The 15707-nt window shown below is 38.8% G+C and overlaps 1 protein-coding gene across 1 annotated transcript in view; it reads right to left on the bottom strand.

Moving 5' to 3' along the window:
* LOC126484696 (hemicentin-1) overlaps positions 1-15707 on the bottom strand; it is a 1211236-nt gene that overhangs the window by 180689 nt on the left and 1014840 nt on the right. Inside the window, exons 12-14 of the mRNA XM_050108292.1 lie at positions 14601-14924; positions 9233-9499; positions 6945-7307 (exon numbers count right to left, since the gene is read on the bottom strand). Of these exons, the coding sequence (XP_049964249.1) occupies positions 6945-7307; positions 9233-9499; positions 14601-14924 (954 nt within the window). The remainder of the gene's footprint in view (positions 1-6944; positions 7308-9232; positions 9500-14600; positions 14925-15707) is intronic.

The following is a 15707-nucleotide window of genomic DNA, read 5'->3' as shown; positions in this document are numbered from 1 at the left end:
AGCAATCAGTCTACAAAGGAGACTGTATAAAAACACTTCTGCGACCCATCCTCGAATACTGCTGCTCATGCATGTGGGGACTGTACCAAATAGCACAAATATAGGATATTGAACGGACACAAAAAAAGGACAACATGAATGGCTAGAGGTCTGTATAACCTATGGGAGAATGTTATGCAGATGTTCAAAGAACTGAACTGACAGATGCTTAAATATAGACAAACAGTTCCCCATCAGAACCTACGTAGAAAGTTTCAGAAACCAGCTTTAAGTGATGAATATAGGAATATATTACAGCACCCCATGTATCATCCCCTAAGAATTGTAAAGGCAAGATTAACTAATTACAGCACACACAGAATCATTTATGCAATTATCCTTCCAAAGATCCACATGTGAATGGAATGGTACAAAGCCCTAATAATTGGTACAGTAGGCTGTACTGTCTGCCATGCACTTGACAGCAGTTTACAGAGTACAGACGCAGATGCAGATGTAAAAAATGTCTGTGAATCATGTATCTGAGGTGGGATGTGGGAACCAGCCCATTGTTTACCTGAGTGGATATACAAAACTATCTAAAAACCACATCCGGGCTGACCAGCACACCAGTCCTGGTCATTAGTGTACTTCTGGGGATTCAATCACGTCCACTGTGCCTCCCTGTGTCCCAGAAGTGGGTACTTCAAAGTGCTCAGCTATCCAGGTGGCTAATTAAAAATAGGATTTACTCAGTTTAGAAGTCCATATAGAAATTATCAGGAGTTCTGTTGGACAGGAGGGATATGCTGAGTTTTAGTGGTTTCAGCTGATATTATACTACTCACTTTGGTACCTGACAGGAGGACACTTGACAACATACCCAACATATTAAATTATGGAAACAATGAAAATAAATTGTTGATTGATAACATTAAAGAATCTCTAATAGAAAAGAAATGTGTACAAGATGAGTGAGTGCTAATAATATAAAAAAATCTAAGTTTACGAATGCAAACTTCTATACATATAAATTAAAGTCCCCAACTCCATTTTTCTGTCTTTATGTTATGGCTAATCCCAGGAACTTCTGCAGGGATTTTGATATAGTTTTCACTGATAGATAGACTGATTCACATGGAAGATTTGTGTATGTATACATACATTATAAATTAAAGTTCCTTGCCACATTATTATGTCTGTATCTGAAGGTGTCTCAGGAAATATTGTAGGGATTTTGATACAGTTTTCACTAACAAATAGACTGATTCCTGAGGAAGGTTTGTGTATATCACTACATATTATAAACAAGAATTTTGATGGAGATTGGCTCCACAGCCTTTGTGAAATTTTTAAATGAAATCATTCCATTTTAGGCCATCAAAACATTGTTTATTGCGTCCGCAGTTTTGACACATGGTCATTTTCAATTATTGTGGGATGTTGTAACCCAATAAATAATATGAAGTTGTGATATGCTGTGTGAGAGAAGTTGCATACGATGATGTGAATTTATATGTTGTTCAATGTACCATACATGTTAGAAAAGCACTCCATCTTCAAGCTACAAGTAGCCCATCAGGACCATCTGACTGCCACGTCATCCTCAGCCGAGAATGCAGATAGGAGGGGTGTGTGGTCAGCACATCGCTCTCCTGGTCGTTATGATGGTTTTCTTTAACCTGAGCCACTAATAATCAGTCGAGTAGCTCCTCAGTTGGAATTACAAGGCTGAGTGCACCCTGAAAAATGGCAACAGTGCACGGCGGCCCGGATGGTCACCCATCCAAGTGCTGGCCATGCCCAAAAGCGCTTAACGTCGGTTATCTGATGGGAACTGGTACATGTTAGAAAGCTAGCGAAATAATGACAAACGTGTAAGTTTAAATTTCTTGTAGCAAGCATGGTAAATGACTCAGTATACAAATGGGGATTAACAACATCAACCAGCTGTAACAATGGTGCAGAACAACAAACTTTCAGCATATTGCATGTACGTGTCCAAATTAATCCTTTCCTGGCAATCCAGAGTAGTTCCTATTAGCGACTAACGCATCAACTTATAATCACACCTTTCTTTTCTATGTGTTAAATAACTGTACATATAAAAATTTTCCTTGTGTGATCTGATGCTAGCAACATGTTAATTAAATAAATAACCACACCTGCTACACAAAATTTAAACTTAAGTGTTTATATCATTATTTCACCAGATTTCTAACGTGTCTGGTACATGGAACAGCAGATAAATTCACACAACCACATTAAACTGCTCCTACACAGCATGTCACAGCTTTATATTATTGAGCGGGTTACAACTCCCACAGTGCTTGAAAACGATCGTGTGTTGAAACTGCAATTGCAATAAATAATGTTTTAACAGCCTAAAGTGGAATTATTTCATTTAAAAGTATTATAACAAGTCAAGCAATGGAAAATCCAGGATGGGATGTTACAATATGCTATGTCCGCCCCTGGTAGCTGAATGGTCAGCGCGACAGAATGCAATCCTAAGGGCCCGGGTTCAATTCCTGGCTTGGTTGGAGATTTTCTCCACTCAGGGACTGGGTGTGTGTTGTCCTAATCATCATCATTTCATGCCCATTGACGTGCAAGTCGCCGAAGTGGCGTCAAATCAAAGGACTTGAACCTGGCGAATGGTCTACCTGACGAGAGGCCTAAGTCACACGACATCCACATCTCTGCTATATTGGAAGTAGCAACTATCCTTTTCATACTATTAAAAACAAGGCATCCAACCATAAATACTTAGTGCTACATATGTGAAGCCAGAATGTGTTGCTAGTTTATAAATAAACCAACTACTACTCAGAAGTGGCCCATGTGATTTCTACATAGGAGGGCTGCACAGGTATTAGGCTGATGCATAAGTTTGTAGTGCTTTTCTGTAAGTTCAATAAAAACAACAGAGGCTTTATTCATCAATAATCTATTCTCCTTCATAATTTACAACAGTCTGCCAATGCTGGGATAACATTGCAATTCTGTGACTGTAGAAATCACAAGTTTTTGAGGTGAACTCATCAAGCCATGTTCAGAGGACAAATTCACAGAAAGCAAGTTCCCAGGTTGTTTGACAGAGAGCATATAAGGTGAAAATCTGAGGGTGCAAGATCAGGTGAATAAGGTGAATGTGGAATGACTTCCCAACCCAACTCCAGTACAGTATTTTTTTGTCAGTCTAGCAGAATGTGAGTCGGCATTAAAATAGAGTAGCATCACTTCACACAGTCATCCTGGTTGTTGTTCTTGGACTGCACCTGTAAGACATTTCAGTTGATGACAAGAACTGTCAGTAGTGACGGTTACACACTGGGGAAAAAATTCATAGTACACCACACCATTGCCACATCCCACTAGACGCATAACATTATATTTTGTGAATGCATTCAGGTCTTTGTACAGAGAGTTGTTGCTTTGTTTGGGCTCAACCATTCCTTTCTTTTCCTTACGCTAGCATAAAGGCATCATTTCTTGTTACCAGTAATGATACAGGATAGAAATAGTCAGTGTTGTTTACAAACCAACTGATGATGAGCAAGGCTAGATGCACATAGGGCCATCTGCTGATTTTTGTGATTTTGGCTTAGAGCACATGGTACCCATGCACCTGATTTTTGAATATTCCTCACTGCATGTAAATGTTGCACGATAGTGGAATGATCACAGTTCACCACTTTGTCGTTCTCAGGTACTCTGATGTGGATCATTGTGGATTAAGGGTTTAAATGATATTCATCAAACCTGGAAGGTCTTCCTGAATGTATAGAGTCACTAATGTCAAAATGATACTCTTTAACATGAGAAAACCATTTTCTCGCCATATTTTATCCAATGACATTATTCCATACGTAGCACTGTTTCTGGCTACCTCCACTGTGTCACCCAAGACATTTATCAGAGCTGGAATACTACAGCTGTGAAGAGACACAAATACGTTTTTCGAACTGGAAGTGTAGGTTCATTTGAATCAGAACTACAATGCAAGCTTCATTGACTGCAACTGGTCTCGACAGCATTGTTGAATCATTCTATCATTTCTTTGAACTTTCTATTTCTATTTCACTTGGTCCTACAATTTATCTTATTTTACAGACATCTGGAGAGAATTTGTAAATTTATCTTAGAAAGTGATATTTTCAGAAGGAAAGTATTAAATTGTGAAAGAAAAGATTCCATGGCCGAAGCAGTAAAAAAAAGTGTGAAGTGGCCTAAAGAAAGGAAAAGGAAACATGGTGAAAGAATGAAAGAATACCGAAAGGAAAAAAAGGAACTGAAATTATTACGTGATTTCTAGTTGTTCAAAACCAAGGGATATAATAATAATAATAATAACAAATGGTGGCAGAATTCTCTGATTTTCCTTTGTTGGGATACCCTTGAAAATACAATTCAGAATTTTGCTGCTCCAATATTGGATCTTATCATCAACAAGCACCTGGAAATAATTTTCATGTCAATGCCACCATTTACATATGGCAATTTGAAGCAGTTTTGGGAAAATTCTCCGATACAATTTTCCTACAGCAGTTGTCAATGGTTTTTAACAGTGCTATTCTCGTGGACAAATGCATTTTGATTAATGTCTTCCACTCAATGTTTCACTGTCTGTCGTATATTTATTGTGTGCTACAGTTGAGTTGGTGAAAGCAGATCCCTGATATTTGCAGTGGGCTTGGTATGGCTGGTTCATACACCCACCTCAGCCAATAATGTGACATAATTTTGTATACATCCCTACAGAAATGCCTCACTGTTTTACAGCTCTATACATGACTATTTTTCTTCCCTGCAGTTGTTTGCACTTCACAGCTGGCAGTTGTCAGGGATCTTTTTTCACTGACTCTGTTACACACTCTGTTTATTATTATTATTATTATTATTATTATTATTATTATTGTTACCAGAATTTCTGCAAATACCGATTGTATACCAAAAAAGTAGGTAGTAAGGTAAAAACTGCCTCACTGTCATCTTGAACTTTTCTTCTATATACGCACTCTTGCACTTAATCAACTATTTGCCTAATTTGTGGTACAATTCTGAAATGTGTTCTTTGTTTCAATTAAGTGAACCATTTCTTATGTGAAATGTGATACAATCACCTATTTGTGAACTTTACTGGATAAGTAAACTTTCCATGTTCTGAAACCATCTTTTTCATTTACTCAGTCTCCATCTAAACATCCTCAAAGGGATATGCTGTGTTTTTCACCAATGAGTGTTATACATTTTCTTCACAGATCGGTTTATGAATAAATTGCTCTTGGTAGTTGCAGCTTTCAGAACATTTGTGAAATTCTATCTCAATCTACGACAAAGTGGTTAAAAACTACTAAAATATTGTTGCACTAACTGATAACACTGACATTGCTTGGGTACTTATTCATAGCTGTCCTTAAGGCTTTTGTTTTGACTTATAAAGCTTCTCTGCATACAATGTTTGAAATTGTATGATTGGGGATATTAGTGAAGAGCTTATTTACTTCATGACCACAGTAGAGTCATGTAGAGCTGGTAATGAGGAAAGCAACTAACAGCCTACAACATGCAGTTTATAGTCATGTCATAACATAAACTCATGGAACTGTACACACTTAAAGCAAAATATTTAATTTTTAGGAATAACTGGGATTCACAGTATAAAAACTTTCCCGTCTGCACAACATCTGGTCAAAATTTCCATGTCTATGATGTTGCACTGAAGAGAAGTAACTTTAAGCCTCTATAAATGAAAGGTTCTTTGGAGTAAAATAGTGCATGATGCTCTCAATAAGAATTTAACTGCAGCTCGCTTTCACAAGGAGTTTTCAAAGAGTGAGTTACAGTATGATGTTGTCGAAGTGCAACAAGTCTTGCTTCATGATCTTTGTTGGATTCTTGAGACCACATAATTCTCAGTTCTTTAGTCATTGTGGTGTTTTCAGAGAGACGTGACCATTTTCTAGGTGTTTTTATTCATAAACAAAATGAAATCAAAATGTTATGAGCAGGCACCCAACTTAATAAACTCATTTTTTTTCAGCAAATAAAAAAATCTAAAGAAGCAAAGCAATGTTGTTAAGCTTTTAATACACAAAAGCAAAATCAGTAAATCCAAATATCCTGGCCTAGTTTGTATTTGTAAAAACAAGACTGCAGTGTTCAAGTCACTGAGATAAACTTCCGAAAATTCTTCTGTCAGTGGGGTAAAAAACCTTTTCTATGAAAGAAGTCAAATATAAATAAAATCTATTGCAAGAAGCAAAACAATGTTGTTAAGTTAATAATATATGAAGCAACATCAGTAAATCCGTATATGTTAGTCAAACAAATTTGCTGTTAGTTTGTACTCATAAAGATAAGATTGCGTAAATTTCTGAAAATAGGTCTAACACCCAGTTAAAAACAACAAAAACAAAAAAAACAAAAACTAGGAGCACCATCTATTGGTTCTTTAGTGTAATACACCATGATGATTAAACATCTGAACTACTGAGCTGAGCAGATAATTTTAGATAAAATTTTTGATGAAATAGAGCCTATACATTGCTTCAAGTTATGCTCAAGTTACTTGTGAAAATCCCATGAAAATTTTAGAAATTAGCATGTTCAAACAGACAACCACAACAGTTTTATGATTTTATTACTAGTATAGAAGATTTTTTGGAGGCACACTAATGACCTGATGCTTTCCTCACCTTTTACAATTACTTCCGGATAAGAATTTGCAACTTATGATAGTTCCAACTACAGCAGCACATTATTATGGTATTTATAAGTATTAGAAATGATACATGCCCTTTTTACGTAGGAATGAAATGGGAAAATACTTTTAAAATTTTGTATAGTTATTTGCACCATAAAATATCTGTTTTATGTCTCAAAGATAAATTTCAGTAAGAAACATACTTATGTGCTGTTTCAATATGTGTTATTTTTTTAAAGTATAAAGTATTACTTACATTCTACCCTGAACACTGTGGTACTGTTAACACCAGGCCCCACAGAGTTGCTTGTGCTAAGACATGTGTAATTTGCACTATCATGCAGTATATCAAACTGCTTCCCAGGCCATGCATCCATATTCCACAGCAGTGTTGACAGTATGGACTGGAAATCATTAGCAGCTGTGTCAGCAGGCAGACGCTTATTAATTACAGTGTATGGTGAAGCTGACCCATTGCTTGTATCAATGAGAACATTATTCTTCAACCAATTCACTTCACAAATTGGCGAACACTCCACACGGCAGGAAATGTTTAAGTTTTGAGTGTTTACTGCTGCTCCATAATATGGTGGTGAAGTGTTAATGAATGCTGGTGGTGCTATAAAAGAAAAGATGAGTCAATATTTTTTTTTTTACAAATCGCTGTGAAAAAGATGTTTCTATGATTAAATAATAATATGCACGCAAATGTAGTTTGTATTATAGGAAGATCTAAAAATGTAGAAAGGAACCTTCAGTCTTCAAAGTTCTAAATTATTGGCAATGAAGTGTAAAAATGCAACATGATAAATTCTTGGGATCACTGGATGTGCACATCATCACAATGAGTCACAATTGTATCAGAACATACAATATTGAAAATATAGTGACTATGTCAAGGGGTATTATGAAGATTTGTGTAAAGGTGAAACCGTGCAGAGTGATTCCCATGGGAATCAATGATTTGGAATTAAGCATAAAGCTTCCCTAAACATGTAAAACAATACAATATTTTAAATACACAAATCATATGCTTTTCATTATTTTGCTTTGAAACAGATTTATTCTGTATTGTCATTGAAAATGTCGATGATTAAGTTTTTGCTTACTGTACATATATTGTATAAATTATATGGAGTATGTAAACATTTGTTGTTTCATGAGTGCTGTGTGTAAGTAATATACCATAACTGGTTCACGTTCAAAAAGTAAAGCAGATATCAATAGATATAAATGCAAATACAATGTGAGGTTGAATAACAAAAGCCAGGGGAAATACATTGATCAGGTGAGCTTGTAGGTTGCTGTGAGTATACACAGTTCATGAACAAAGTATGGATATGAAACTAGCAAGTATACATTGAAGATGCATAAAAAATTGCCTTGAATGTTACAAAGAATATTTGTATGTAAATAAATTCACAATGTGTGATGCACTGTTACACAATTCTGAAGCACTTGGCTTGAAGGAAATGGGTATATTAATTCATGCACCAGGCATTTTGAGCCAGTTAGAACTTCTGGGTGGCTACAATTAGACTGACATTGATCTGAGTGCTGCAGTGTTGGCTGTATACATCGCAGGACACTATAACATTGTAGGTATGTTCATTAATTGGTGCGTTCCCGGAGTATGCTGAAAAAAGTAATAGTTCCACTTTCTGCCACCGGGTGAAAATGCGGCAGTGCAAGCAGTCGGAATGTGGTGTGGGTGCAGAAAAAGGGCGGGAATGATCAAACACATGATAACAGTGTTTCTGGCATGTTTATTAGGGTATGGTCACAAGTTACAACATGTGTTCAATATCGTCTCCCAAAATTAGAAGTCACATGGATTTAGATTGTGGGATCTCATCTTAAAACTACCTAGAGATGAATTGGCCACTACCAAAGGTTTCTCAAAGCAAATCTTTCACCTGGCACGTGACATGTGGTGTCAACCCATTTTACATAGTGGTGTGGACATCATTGCATTCTTGTAAAGCCGGAAAACTGATGGCAAATAAAAAGTGTGACAGATTCATGTTTTTTACAATACGTATACATGATGTGATGATGCTAGTAGGTTCATCTTTAAGAAACTGGTACGAGGAACTTTATGTCTGTTCTTTCTGAGAAATCTTTGGGCAGTTTCTGAGGAAGCAGAATTTAAAAAGGAATGTATGTCATCTTAATAACAGGACAAAAATACAATATACTATATAAGATTGTGTACTCTTTTTCTATCTTGTTCCTTTCTTCAGACATATAAAGCTGAAGAGTGGTTCTGTTATGCACAACTCAGTGTTCACTATTTCTTAAACATATAGTGCTCTAACATGTATTGTCTTAAGAGGGAAAACATATATTATCTGTCATTGCACAAATGGCAATTCATATAGAAAATCTGTATCTCACACAATACCGAAAGACAACCAGACAGACTAACAATAACATTATATCAAGCATTTATTACACTCAAACTACAGTTATCATCTTTAGAAATAAAACAGGTGAAATGGTTACTTGGGATATTGGTTTATCCTTGCAATTACTTGAACTCACCTAGTACTTCAATAAAAACAGTTGCTGGCTCTCCTTCTCCTCCTTCATTATAGGCAAGGCATGTGAAATTTGATTCTGTTTCTAATGACACAGGGTCAATTGTCCAGTTAGCTGATGTTACTGCTGATATGTTATGAGATCCTCTGATCCAGCGGAATTTTGTTGTTTCTGGTCTTCCTGGATCCTCCACACTGCACGTTAACGTCACTGTGCCTTTCTTCACAACTCGACTAGGCTCATACACCAATGTTGCAGGTCCAGGAGGATCTGTTATGACAACATGAGATTCTTAATATTTTTCTTCAAAAATCATTAATATGTGATTTCTGTAGGCAACTTGTTCAGAATGGTCACTGATAACATAACCATAATTCTCAAAGTCAAGCATTTCTAAAATCCTAAATACTACACTTTTTACAAGCAATAACTTGTATTTTCTCTGTTTCACAAGTTGATTTATTCAGTCACGTGAAATGTATACATTAAGTCTATAAGTTAATGTAAAAGTGTTCAGTATAATTTTGTGGTTAGCTCTGTGGAATACATTTTCATTTTAGAATGACATTCTGAATATTGTTACTCTGTGGTCATATCTGAAATGCTTGTGTTCTACAAGACAGATGAGTATAAATATAAAACAGTTGCTCACTTCTCTAAAAATAAAAGCACATACAAGATTTTTTGTTGATATATTCTTATTTTCCCACTCAATCTGTGAACTATCTATCTATCTATTTAGATACCTATCTATCTATGCTCTACCAACTGTCCACTTGTATGTTTTATTCCTTAAAGTTTTTGTGCAATTTATAATTTAACTACAGCTCATTCTTATAAATTATTTATTATTTCTGGTACTGAACATTTAATCAAAATAATTGTAAAGATTAACAATTGTTATATATTGCATTACTATCTAGAACAGAAAACTGTTATACCAGTATATGGTACTAAAAATTATCAAACATTAATTTTTTGTGTTTTCTAGTTTTTATTTCAACTATTATGTATAAAGGTTTCCATGTAGCTGACTACAGTACCAACACAATTCAAAACAGAACTGCACCTCTCTGTTGCCAGTACATGGATCCTCAACCTTTTTGATTATGGGTCATTACACACCAAATGGTCTATCGATTCCAGCAAGACCTCAAGGATTTTGATGAAATTTCATTTGAAGTACTCACACAGCCATTTGTTTGAAGCTCGAGTGCTGCTATCTACCATATACCCCTGAGTTTTCAGCAACTTTGGGACATAATATCTCTGGCGATATTTTCTTGAAACAAACAAACTAAGGCATCTTTGGAAACTTTTTGCACTCTTTTACACGAAATAAGAAAACAAGATTTCATGTGCAGTTTTCATACAGATAATTTGAAGCATAGACAGGTGAAAGAGCAGCTGCTTGAAGAAAAAGTGAGCTCTTTATACTGCCAAAGGAAGTATGTGATAAGTCTGTAACTTTGCAGGTAAAACTTACCAGCATAAGGTATTATATCAATGATACTAATCAATTTTTGAAAATATAATACAACTGGATAGGTATTGGGTGCATAAGCTCGTAGCATAAGAGAGACTTTAGTCATCAATCATATATTCTCCTTCATTATTTACAACAGTCTGTCAATGATGGGTAACTTCTGGATGCCGCAACTGTAGAAATCACATGGTTTTGAGGCGCAAAGGAAAGGAAGTTCCTTGAAGTCTGTTCGACAGGGAAAATAAAAGATACAAATCCGAGGGTGCAAGATCAGGTGAATAAGGTGGAATGACTTCCCAACCCAACTCCTGTATGTTTTTTTTCCTCTCTCTTTTTTTTTTTTTTTAGTCTCAGCAGAATGCGGATGGGCATTATAATGGAGTAGCATCACTTCACGCAGTCTTCTTGGTTATTGTTCTTGGATTGCACCTGCAAGAAGTTTCAATTGTTGACAACAAATGTCAGGAGTGATGGTTACACATAGGGGAAAAGTTTATGGTACACCAAACCACCGTCCTTTCCCACCAGATGCACAACATTATCATTTGCGGATGCATTCACGTCTTTGTACAGGCAGTTGCTGCTTTATTTGGGTTCAATCATTCCTTTCTTTTCCTTATGCTACCATAAAGACACCATTTCTCGTCACCAGTAATGATACAGGATAGGAATGGTTGATGATGTTCACAAACCAACTGATGATGAGCACGCATAGATGCACATAGGACCATCCGCTGATTTTGTGATTTTAGCTTAGGACATGCGGAACCGTTACACCCAGTTTTTGAACTTTCCTCATTGGATGCAAATGTCGCACAATGTTGGAATGATCACAGTTCCATCACATTTGCCAGTTGTCGAGTACCCTACACTAACATGGATCGATGTGGATTAATTCATTTAAATGATTTTCATCAAACCGCAAAGGACTTTCTGATCATGGAGAGTCACAAATGTTAAAACGAGAAAACCATTTGCTTGACATGCTCTGTCCTATGTTATTAACCCCATACATAGGACAAATGTTCGTGCCTGCTGTCATCCCTTTACTGAACTCAAACACAAGGATATGTCGCAAATGTTACGATTTCTCCACTTGGCACTCCATTTTCTACGACCACAGCTCCACTCACATTCTCCAAATCACAAAATTACTATACGTAAACTCAGATAACAACTTGAATTAACAAATAAAAATAGACAATCGATAAATAAATCTGTTGAACTGGAATGCCAACATGGAAAACAAAACCGCTACAATCTTATGTACCAATTAAATACAAGCTTATAATTATATTGTTGGTACACGCACTCAAGCACATGAACTTCGGTATCCTTGCACACTTTTGCATGACTGAAAATCGATCAAGCCTCAAGCAGCTTGAACAATACAAATGTATCACAATGTCCAGAAGATCAAGCATGCTTGCACAAACCGATTGATCATTCATGCTTCCGAAGCTTGCAGCTTCATATGTAAGCTGGGCGTATACTGTGACGAAGCTCAGCATGGTAAGGCTCCTTTATAGGAGCTCTACAGCATGGGACAGGCAGGTTGGCTGGCGCCATTGGCCAGAGGCACCACAAGAATCGAAACATGCTGGTAGTGACTGTACTGTTCCCTTCTTGGTGCAATAAATGACGAACACGAGACCACAATTAAACATGCTATGATTGCATCTTTTTGTTGTAACTGACACAACTATTTTCAACAATTAGCGATGAAAATGTATTGGCAAACAGCTTGCTAGGTAACAGACCCAGATCTATGAGGCGGCATACTGGGGTATCTGCCCCAAGCAACAATTTCAGGGGACGCCAAATTCATTTTCTTGAAGAAGAAAATATTGTTTCACAAAGTGCCTTGTGCCCAGCGCATGTTGGTCCATTGTTTATTCATATGGTTTTGAAACGCATCTCAGTTACTTTTTGAACATTTTGAACCCATTAGAAGTTGATTTCTGAAAGAATCATAACCTGATTTTTAATGCATGTACGGTGTACATGTCGTCTGTTAGGGGAATCCCCGTCGCATCTAGAAATAAAAATCTTTCCGCAGAATAAAAGGGGATGGAGCTAGACGAGCTAAACCGAATGAACCCGATCGGGTGAATACCAATCGCTGTTTGTGTATGTTGTTGATTGGGTGTGCGAATGATCAGCGTTGTTATAATTATTAGCGAAATCCATAGAGTCAGACTATCAGAGTGGAAATAAACGATTAACAGAAATAACAGGTAAGAAAGATCACATATCATCTTTTCGATGTATCCTAGAAAATGAAATTTTGACATAAAATGTCTGACAGAACCCTACGCTACTAATGGCCAGTTGTACAGTCCCCAGTTAGCAGCCGCTTAATTTCTATTCTCGGAATAGCGCGGTAAACGCATTGTAAGAACACGTTATAATGCCTAACTAGATGATAAACGCTGGATAACTGAACAGGTGATTCTGGCAGGCTTAGATAAGTTAACCGTAGAATACGTTTTGGTAATGGCAGGAATAGCTACAGAATTAAGCGGGGTGTTATCAAGACGTTAGCGGACAGAGCTAGAAATATTTGTGAACCTGAGTTGGAACATCTGCACAATGCACTAATGAAGAAAGGATATTCGTCCGCCGAAATAAAACGTGCGTTGAGACAGCTACGCAGAAATCATAGTGACGTACAGGCTACTGCAAAATCTAAGGTTTTCCTGCCGTTTGTTAAAAATGTAACGGAAAGAATAGGGAGGATCTTGACGAAGCGGAATATTACTGTAATTTTCAAGCCCACGAGGAAGATACAGGAATACCTTAAGCCTGCCAAGGACGCTCGCAAACCATTGGAAAAGGCTGGAGTGTATAGGATCCCATGCAGCTATGGAGATGTTTATATGGGTACCACTAAAAGAACTGTTTCAAAACGTTTGGAAGAGCACAAGGGCAATTGTAGAAGAAGAGAAACGGAACGATCAGCTGTTGCGGAGCATGCTTTCCAGCCAGGTAACCTTCATATTCGTTTCGAGGAGACGCAAGTACTAGCGGCTACAAGCGGATATTACGAAAGGCTCTACAGGGAGGCAATCGAAATCGCCAAACACCCTAATAATTTAAATCGAAAGGAGGAGGGCATGAAATTAAACGGTATATGGTTGCCGGTGTTGAAGAAGATGTGTACCACGCGTCCACCACTGGATGGCAACGGCGATCGACGGCAGCGGACAGCGGCCAATTGCACTGACGTTTTCAAAACACGTGACGTCACGCCTCGGCGCGGGAGCGCGCGGACACGGAATTTAGCCGCAGTCAGTAGCCAGCCAGTGGTTGTGTTGGACCTTTCATCGAGCTACAGACCCTGTTGAAGATGTCCCCCGTAGACGGGGACGAAACGTTGGGAATTGACACAGAATTAATCAACCGACCACGACATAACAGCCCGGATAATTATAATGGACATGACATTTCCGGCCGCGAAAGTCTACATTTTAGTTTCTGCGTTCAAATATTCTGTCCCTGTTGTGGAAGAACACTAGCAGGAAAAACACCGAGGCAACCTTCGCATTGTTTTTACGAAAAGAAAGCAAACAAGAAAGTAGAGATTTCCTTTACTATAACAGGAGTGATTTTGGCTAGAATAGGTTAACTTCCTATGTCAGCAGGCGAAGCCATAGTCCCATATTTCTGCGCATGGGCAGTTTCGAGAACACTCGAAACTTTAGAACACCATACTGTGCACAGTCACTGACTTCACTGATCCTCTCGCGATGTGGTTGGCGACAAATTTACACGCAAGCATGTGACGCACACCCATATCCTGTAGTGGACTTTGGCCAGAAAGCCGTTTGTGTGAAACGTGTTTTAACGGAAGTCTACAAGTAAAGGTGAAGGAATGAGACTCACAGAAGACGACGAGCTCGCGGTCCGGCGAGGTGGGCCCCCAGCCGGCGTCGTTCATGCCCTCGCACGAGTAGTTGGCGTGGAAGCCGCGGCCCACGTCCTCCAGCATGAGCCGGCTGGGGTCTACGTCGCAGAAGGTGGCCGCCGCGTCGTCTGTGGCGTTGCAGTCGGGCAGCTGTTTGAGCAGCTCGCCGTCCAGGTACCAGCGCACGGCGGTCAGCGTGGCCGGGTTGCCCGCCAGCACCTCGCACAGCAGAGTGATGTTCAGTCGCGACACCTCGCTCACCGGCGTCTCCGGCTCCATCGACAGCCGCACTACGGGCTTGACTGTGGGCAGTGAGCGACCACGCGCATAAGCTAGGGATCTACACTGAAGCGCCAAAGAAACTGGTGTAGGCATGCACATTCAAGTACAGAGATACATGTAAACAGGCAGAATACGGCGCTGCTGTCAGCAAAGCCTATATAAGACAAGCAGTTTTTTTTTGTGGTTTTAGGGCGCACAACTTCAATGGTCAATAGCGCCCAGACTACGTTAGGAATGCACCGCGAGGCACAAGTTTAAAACAGCAACTAAAAGGGAAAACACGATAAAAGACAGATTGACAGGCATAGGATTAAAAAAACAGCATAATCAAATGTCCTTAGACAGGTTTGTCAAGTTGATAAAACGAAGAACGCGAGCAGCTGCTCCTTGGCCATCCGCTATAATGGCATCTAGAGTACATGGCAGGCCAAGATCAAGACGCAGTGTATGAAAATCCGGACAGGACGTTAAAATGTGGCGGACCGTCAGCAATTGCCCACATGGGCAGAACGGCGCCGGCGTAGCCGTCAGCAGATGGCGATGGATGAACCGGCAGTGTCCAATTCGTAACCGGGCCAAAACGACCTCCTCCCGCCTAGATGGGCGGGAGGAGGACGTCCAAGCCGCGGGAAGAGGTTTCAAGGCCCGAAGCTTGTTGTCCGTAAGTGCAGCCCAATCGGCATGCCACAGCGATAAAATGCGCCGACAAATGACCCTGCTACAATCTGATGAAGGGACACAACAAGAAGCTGTCCGAGGCTGGAGGACCGCAGCCTTGGCAGCGGCATCTGCAGCTTCGTTCC

Source organism: Schistocerca serialis, chromosome 6 (genome assembly GCF_023864345.2).
Source record: "Schistocerca serialis cubense isolate TAMUIC-IGC-003099 chromosome 6, iqSchSeri2.2, whole genome shotgun sequence".
Taxonomy (NCBI): domain Eukaryota; kingdom Metazoa; phylum Arthropoda; class Insecta; order Orthoptera; family Acrididae; genus Schistocerca; species Schistocerca serialis.
The sequence above is the reverse complement of the archived record's forward strand: the minus strand, read 5'-3'. Positions and strand labels throughout refer to the sequence as shown.